The 9134-nt window shown below is 36.6% G+C and overlaps 1 protein-coding gene across 1 annotated transcript in view; it reads right to left on the reverse strand.

Moving 5' to 3' along the window:
• The window catches only part of LOC126818232 (ras-specific guanine nucleotide-releasing factor 1), a 173135-nt gene extending 165539 nt beyond the window's left edge, over positions 1-7596 (reverse strand). Inside the window, exon 1 of the mRNA XM_056100398.1 lies at positions 6067-7596. Coding sequence (XP_055956373.1) covers positions 6067-6354 — 288 coding nt within the window. The 5' untranslated portion in view covers positions 6355-7596. The remainder of the gene's footprint in view (positions 1-6066) is intronic.
• Positions 7597-9134: the final 1538 nt, after the last annotated feature.

Genomic DNA, 9134 nt, shown 5'->3' on the forward strand with positions numbered 1-9134 from the left:
TAGACTAGCAGTCGGTATTGTATAGTATTTATAATAAAAAAACATTTATTTCTTCAATAATACTCGAATTCTGATTTGAAGAAATACTTTTATAAATAATAAATTAGTGTTATTTTATAAATCTCATGCTATTGTTACTTTGTAAACATGGTTGAAAGTAAACTCATTGATTTATTTTACTCCTGATGATCAATACAATAAATTAATAACTCTACACATCCTTGTAGGGGATCTTTGCTAGAAATACGCGTATCGGGACTTTTTATCTGCACTATAGAGAAAACAAACATATCGATATAGAAAGTTCGCGGATGAGTGAAGATAATTTAAAATGATAGTGCTAGTCTTTATGTAACATCGGAAACTCGTCATGGTCACGTCATGAAGTCATGTATACGACGTAATCATTGAGAATTTTCTCTTATAATAGTATAGTAAGTAAAGATAGTTTGCCAGGCAACGAAACTTACGCCCACAGCAGCTAAATCGTCCAAGCAGTCGACATGGGTTGTCGCATATTTATTCTTTTTTGGTAATTGGAGGCATTTACAAGTCAATTTCATACATATCAGATTATAATTTTTGTCATTTGAGGGTCCACAAGGTTCTACAAACAGAAACAAGGGCCTTAACTCCGAACGTAATTTACAGAAAATTTGAAACTTGACAGACCATTTCGTTTTACTAATGTAAATAAAGCATATAAATTTCATACAGATCGGGTGATAACTTTTGGCGTTAGAGCGTTCACAAGATTGAACAAAGTGAAACAAGGGCCAAAACGCTAGACGTAATAAACGAAAATTGCTGAAATTCAATAGGATTCTTCTTTTTTACTAATTTAAATGACGCATATAAATTTCATACAGATCGGCAGATAACTTTAGTTGTTAGAGCGTTCACAAGATGCAACAACGTGAAACAAGGGTCATAACTCTAAAAGTAATAAACGGAAATTGCTGAAATTCATTAGGATTCGTCGTTTTACTAATTTAAACGACGCATATAAATTTCATACAGATCGGCAAATAACTTTTGATGTTAGAGCGATCCCAAGATGCAACAAAGTGAAACAATGGCCATAACCCGAGAAGTAATTAACGGAAATTACTGAAATTCAATAGGCTTCTTCGTTTCACTAATTTAAATTATACATATAAATTTCACAAAGATCGGATAGCTTTTGGCGTTAGAGCGTTCACAAGGTTAAATAAAGTGAAACGAGGGCTATAACTCTTAGACGTAATAAACGGAAATTACTGAAATTTAATAGGCTTCTTCGTTTCACTAATTCAAATAATGCATATAAATTTCACAAAGATCGGATGATAACTTTTGGCATTAGAGCGTTCACAAGGATAAACAAAGTGAAACAAGGGCCATAACTCTAGACGTAATAAAAGGAAATTATTGAAATTTAACAGGCTTCTTCATCTCACTAATGTAAACAACATATCAATTTGAAAACAATCGGATGATATCTTTTGGCGTTAGAGCGTTCACAAGAAATTGTGGACGACGGACGGGCGGGGGCGACGACAATATACGTCCACATTTCCATGTGGGCGTATAAAAAGAGATCAAAAACAAACTTTGGCCATAACTATCAATATAGTCACCCAATCCTGGCATTAGCTTCGAGGACAGACAACTTAAACAGATTAACCCTTTGGCATCGATATTAAAATATTCATATACGCATGCTGTATGCCCCAAGGTTACTATATGTAGGCTCTATTATTCTAGTTATTTAGAGAGATACGTTCATCTTCTAATAGTACTGCCTGACCTTAACATTGTAAACAAATCAATAGTTTAATACCCGATATTATGACGTCAGCTAACGTTGATTTATCAAAAAGGAAACTTTCAGTGGCAAGTGCCAAGCTCAAGTTTGACACTTTTATTGCAGACTTATTAATCATACTGGTTGAATTGAGTGAATACATACGTAGTGGTTTAGTTAGCCTGGCCTCTTCCACTTGTACAAGCAAAAAAAAAAATATATATATATATATATTCGACTTCCGTTGATACATTCCATTTAGTTATGTCGATTTTTGATTAGCAAATCGTAACGATTTTGAAGTTGTCCGATTTACTGACAATAAAGCTAAGTTTACACTGTCTGTTAAGGTCAAATCTTGAAGTTATTCGATTCAATGATTAAAATTCAGTCTAAATGCTAAAGTTGGAATCAGCGATCACTGTAAACAGCGAACTTAGTCAAGGTATTGATGTCATGAAACTATACACCAAGTTTCATCACTCTCACTTAATTAGAACTAAACTTATCACGTCCCATGCATCAACCAACCAAATTGCTTATCTCTGCTTACCATAAGCAGAAAATGTCCATCTTCGCACTCCATCAAGGCATTGACCTAATAAATACCTACACCAAGTTTGAACATTTCAGCTCAATTATAAGGAGAGTTATTGTGTTCCAAGGTCTCGGCCAATCAAATTGCTTATCGCTCTGCTTACCCTGAGCAGAAAATGCTCATCATCGAACTTAGTCAAGGTACTGATGTAATGAAACTATACACTAAGTTTCATCACTCTCACTTGATTAGAACTAAAGTCATCGTGTCCCAAAGCATCAACCAATCAAAGTGTTTATCTCTGCTTACACTAAGCAGAAGATGCTCATCTTCGAACTCCATCAAGGCATTGACCTAATAAACAGCTACACCAAGTTTGATCATTCTAAGTCAATTAGAAGGAGAGTTATTGTGTCCCAAAAAGTGTGACGGACAGACAGACAGACAGACGAACCCATTTTAATAGTCCCCTTCTTTCTTCGAAAGGCGGGGGACAATTAGGAAATTGGATCAAATTTCCATTCTTGTGATAGATGGTCAACAGTGTAAGTCCGGATAGTTTCATATACCTTAGGTCCACGGGGGTAATGGGGAGGGACATGCAGAGTCCCTCAATCAAGACAAGTGTTTCGAGGAGGTGAATTTTGTGGTGAAGTACCACACGCGACTCAACGACTGGGTCGATAACCATCCTGTTAATGCGACTTGAATGGGGCATGACGTCCACAATGAGGTGTATTTTGTATTTTGTACACGGTGAACAGTCCATTTGCTGATTTGCCTATACCGTTTTTTTAGGACTTAGAATTTTGTTTAATAGTTTGGATTGTTCGTACTTGATTTTATTTTATGATAGATATGCTGGGGGGAATAAGTGATAGACATCATAAAATTAAAGATGCTCAATACTATTCAATCAAATTTGACGAGGTTACTAGTCACAATAATGCATACGTGTCGATAATATTTCAATCTGATTAAAACACAGATCCTATTTCGTTTCGTTTTTATAGTTCAAAATTTCGTTTTACTTGTCTTTACTACACTTGGATCTGGAAGAGTTGTTATTTAACTCGTGTTCTGAATGGTGTCAGGGATAAGCCAATGAAACGGTCGGTCACGGCGAGCTTTAGGCGTGTTTTGCACGGAACTGTGGGTAATCCACTAGTAACATCAATGCTGATTGGTTAATTAAATGTCTGACATCATAGGGTCATAAGTCGGTCTTTTGACCCCTGACGTGACCTATCGCTATAACTTGTCAGATCTTCATGTAGTGAAGGCCATCGAAAGTATAAAAAAACGAAACGAAATATAGATCTGTATTTTAATCAGCGTTGAAACATGTTGTCGGCCTCACAGGGAGATCATTAGCTGATATCCTGATTCAGAAACTGTCACAACTCGATCTTCCACCCTGTGATTAATTGGAAAGGGTTTGGATGGTGCGAGCAATATGCCTGGTAAAGACAATGGTATGCAGGGAATCCTAAGCGATGCACGAGCCATCAATTTACAATATTTCCATTGCTTCGCTTACTGTTTAAATCTTGTTCTGGGAAAATGTGCTGAAACACTCACCGAGGTCAAAATGTGTTCACACTTATTCGTACGGTTTACACCGTGATGGAAGGGGGTCACCAAAACGTTTGGATGTTTACAAGCGCCATCTGGAGGCTTCTGCAAGTAAAGGACGTACGGCGTTGAGATCATTTTCAGACACACGATGAACAGCGAGGCTGGACAACCTGTCTGCTCTGTTAAACAGTTTTGCAGCACACACCAGGAATTGCGGGATGTTGATAGTGCTTCCCCGGGAATAATATTACAAATTGGTACTTTTGAATTTATTCTGAAGACACTAGTAGTAAGCGAACGGTCTAAGTATGCCTCCGAATACATGTAGCGCGAGGATATGGATTTGGCTACTGCAGTTGATACAGTTACGACTCTAAAAAGCCACATCGCCACTTTGAGAACCCCGGAGAAATTCGTGGAGTTTCTGGACCATCCAAAACGACGAGTGCGCGGTGTGGAATAGACCAGGGTTTCACCGCAAGTTGCCATATAGACTGGCTGACGGTCAAAGTATTCTCAATGACACATACAGCCATGGACACGCGACGAGAGACACTGATAACCATATCCGTGTCATGATGCAGAATCGAACACGAGACGATCATTCTTTTTATCCATTATTGGATATGCTGTATAGGAAATGAGTTGAATAAGCGGGTATGTCAGCATTTATCCCATCCAAGTTGAACGATGAAATATAAGGATACAATGGAGAAATTGGCTATTAGGTACCAAATAGACGGACATGCGTGTGCGAACGAGTACATTCTGTTCAGAAACTCTCCGCAGTTTACTGGTGTACTGGATGAGATGACCAGCCGTCGAGAGAAGGGACTAAAAGTTCATCGATTCAACCTATTCTACAGCAAATCTTCGCAATGCTAACCTGGACAATTTGAAAACAAAGCTAGACAAGCTTATTAAAATTTGCTCTTCCTTGTCCGTGTCTATTGCATCATGTGAATGATTACACAGCAAGGTAAAAATCGTGAATTCGTACCTTTGTGCAATGATAGACAGCAGCGAGCGTGATATCACTGCGGAGGTTGACTTGGATAAATTGGTGACTATATTTGCCATGAAACCTAGAAAGCTTCCACTATAAATCATTTGCAATCAACTACAATTGTGTTTGGCACTGTAATTGTTCGATATTATTATAAAACTGGGATATAATAGATGACTGGCGAAAAATTTGGAATAAGAAAGTCTTTTGGGGTAAAAATTGACCCGATTTCCTTGCAGATATAAACATCTGAAATGGTTTCAGATTAAATCTCCGGGCATCTAAATTTTGAAATTTTTAAGAGGGGTGGGGCACCTCAGAACTCCTGCGCTCCCCCATCTTCGGTGATTCGCCGTCGATACAATCCATCAAACAGTCTCCGCCCCCTTTTTAAACCCTGGTTCATCCACTGCTTAGGTCTCTGATTGGGTGAAGATAAGGTTAAAATGGTGGTTATATACTCAAATCGGTTATTTATAGCAGTGTAAACACAACATTCAAAATGAGTGCAACTCGTGCCTCAAGACCTTTCTGATATCGTTTGATCGGTCAACTGAAGTTTTTAATAATGTTTTATTAGACAGGGCGAAGAACCTTGTCAGTCGGCTGTAATATGTGACCCAGATTCTCAAGATTTTATAGTTTTAGAGGGACACGCCTGGCTTTCCCAAGGTTGTTACAAACAAAGAATGTCTATGTTATGTGTTTTTATCTTCTAATATACATATCTCACTGTGTAAACAGGTCCTTACAAAGTTGTATGTAAAGGAAGCATGTAAACAATGAGTTAAAGAGTCTTAACCAAACGTGTAAAAGTAAAATAATCATTAACCTTATATTTAATATAACGCAATTATTTTGTTCTAAATCATCTTTGAAGGCGCGTTCAATTTAAAAATAAATTTTGTACTAAAGTAAATCAGTTGTGTATTGTTTTTAAAAAAAGGTGTTTGCGTCATACAAGATATTCGGCATCCTAAAAATACCAATTTAAAGCACTCAAAACTTAAGTGATGTATCATGTATGCTGAATCTCAAAATTGCATTTAAAGTGTTTGGTTTTGTATTTGCTTTTTAGGGTCCATTTTTGTTTAGTGAGGATGAATGCATAGGTATTATAAACATACCGAAGTTTCGGCGTTTTCTGGTATTACTTACCTGCTTGTCTATTTCTTTGCCTTTAGCTACACTAGCAGATGTAATAGCTCTATCACAATAACTTCCTTCCAGAACAGCAACGCCCGAAGGTCGACTTGCAGTATCATTCTCGAAGTAGAACAACAGGTTTTGATAAAGAACAAAATACCTCAACTGCCATTTTCCTGTGTCCGAACTTTTCTTGTACAGAAATCCACAGATTGTGTTTTCTTGTCGTGCCTTGTTGGCCAGATACAACAATTGGCCATCATTGATCCTAATTCCTTTTTGCATGGTGTTGGGTAACATGTAAACTAGTCACTAAAACTATAACTTATTATAGCTATATCAAATAATATGAGAATATTATAGGCTGATATAATATACGCTATACGAAGCACAATCAATTATTAATAATTTCCCGATGAATTAAAACATCTTGCTATATAATCCTCGGATGAAATATTTATAGATTCCAGCCTCACTACGTAAAGACTAAATATTTATATGATAATAAGTAAATATGATATATTTCTAAGGAATCTCAGGAAGTCTACTCATGTTTAACGAATCCATTAGTTTATTCCATTTTTTTTAGTCCAACTCCTTATACTATGTTCATGCCATTAGGTTTTACACAAGCACCGAGTTCGGTGTAAATATCATTTCCACACAGCACAATTCAAATTACTGGTGCGTCCGGTTTGTAACAATATATTATCAATAACCGCAATTGGATATCACTTGTCTAATTGTCTACTTTGATTGTTTTACTCGCTTATTTCCAGCTCATTATCAGAAATATTGTCATAAGCGATAATGTCAAAAACGTGCTAACAACCCACTCCCACTAAATCGAGCTCCCAGAAATTACGTAAGTTCCTTTTACAATAAACGAACAAAACTTTATTTCACTGTTTTCACTTCATAAATCAGCTATTGACATTGTATATCACCGCATTCGTGTACAATCACCAAATAAGCCCACGTCTATTATTTTTCCATTAGTCCTTTTAGGAACTTGAACAGTTAATGCAAATCAAGTTTACACGAGCTGTCACATACTGAATACTACATTGTTATAGGTATATCTATATTTTCTATCTACATTATGATTTCATCTGTTAAACTAGGTCTGACAACTAAATTCAATGAGACAGACTTAACCTAAACGCATTCGTCGCTTTTCACCTGTAACCGTCTCATGGCACCAAAATCATGTCAATCTGCTAACGAAAACGAAATGATGCAGCCTTTTACTTCATTATGCAAAATACAGACACGCAAATGAAGCATGATATCCCCCGTTTCTTATCATCCAAAATTAATTCGAAACATGTATGAGATAAATTCTTCACACATAGTTGTATATTTAGATAGGTGAAATGTGAGCTAGCTGTTGACTACTTGTTGCGGAAAACATGAGTGACACGGTGTCCTAGCTCTAAAACAAACGGTAAGGCATTATAATTTAACACTTGTCAAATCATCACCTGGATATATACTTCTGACTTTTCTCGCACTGTATCTACAGCCGCTGTACAGCTAGTAGAACACACGACTGACTGTCTCACAGTGTCGCTGTGTCGAAGCCAACCCAGCATTCTGCAAACCAATAAATATGCTGTCTCGTGATACACGCGACAACGACGACGACTGAATATGTTTCCCAGCTCTCCGTGCAGGACTGGTATCCAACAATAACCTAGAACAGAAAACAAACACAGTACAGTCTATGTTTTATCAAAGCATCACCAACCTATAATGTCAGTCGTGAGAGCGATGCGCCCAGTCCTCGATCACAGTATATATCTACAATAATATACAAAACACTTAACTAAGATGTACATAAAATCTTGTATCACACTTTTTTTCTTCGTTGGTATTATTCATTAGCCATTAGGATGTCAAAAAAACCCTGAAAATTTACTTCACAAAGGAGAGCTGTTGCATGTAATGAATATTTATATTAAGACACCATAGTCGCTATAGTTAACCCGCAATGTACAAATACATAACGTAATGTTATTTCTTGGGGATAAATGAGAGCAAGATTTGCTAAAATTACGACCATATGCTTGCTTAAAGCCTCGAGCTAAATGGTTTATTTAATGTGATTAGTAGCGCCAATAGTTGGATGTTTTTCGCAGAATTTCTACTGGATAAAAGTAGGGTTAGTTACTTGTTTTGCCACTAATCAATAGAGCATGTATCATAACTAGGGTTAATTCTAATTGGTGTATGTAGCAAGCTGTTATGTAGACCAACAATGCACGCTAATGAGTAATGCTTAGTGGAGTTTCGCGCTATCTTATGTCATTTTTTAAGAGCAGGAACATCCTTGCATTAAAAGGACAAAGCGGTAATTAGGATATCAATTGCCGTAGATTAACGAATGTTGTAGGATTAGAATTTTGAAAGCTGATTCTCGTATTGAAGAGGTCATTTTAGTTTTACACGCTTGTATTTGTTCGTCCGTAGTGCATCAGATGTTTTCAACCTCAATGCATTTGTTACCTTTAGCCAGTATGCGCATCTCCTATTTTGGGACTGTTTCAGTAAAAATGTGACGTTTAATGAAGTGTTAATGAAGCGTTTTGAAACTTTGTCCAGCTGTCATCTAGATATTAAAGATGTACATCTCTTATTTCCTTAATTGTTTGGCAATTTGTATAGTATTGAATTAATAAAATATGTTGGACATAAATAATTTATTAAAGATTTTATCTTTATTTAGTTTCTTCGTCTTTGTGCTTCTAATTATTAACATTGAGTTCGATGAAATATAAATTACTAAATGAAAAACGAATTGTAAAGCGTGGCTTTGATCAGATTGATACATAATGGCTTTTAAGCTTTTTTCAGCAACCCCGTAACCTTCGAAACCTTACAAACCAGGTATAGCTTTATACTGTTGGCGTTTGCCATGGTCGTAAGCCATCAAGTGGCATAGAGAGAATATCTCTGACTAACCCCTCCTTTATGACAATATAATAAATTGAAGATTCACGCAGAACGCCGTCTTTAATTTTCCAACAACTATGTGGTTATTGGCGAAATGTCCTACCGCCAATTATGGCGAATCGTTT

The sequence above is a fragment of the Patella vulgata genome, chromosome 4 (assembly GCF_932274485.2).
Source record: "Patella vulgata chromosome 4, xgPatVulg1.2, whole genome shotgun sequence".
NCBI classification, from domain to species: Eukaryota; Metazoa; Mollusca; class Gastropoda; family Patellidae; genus Patella; species Patella vulgata.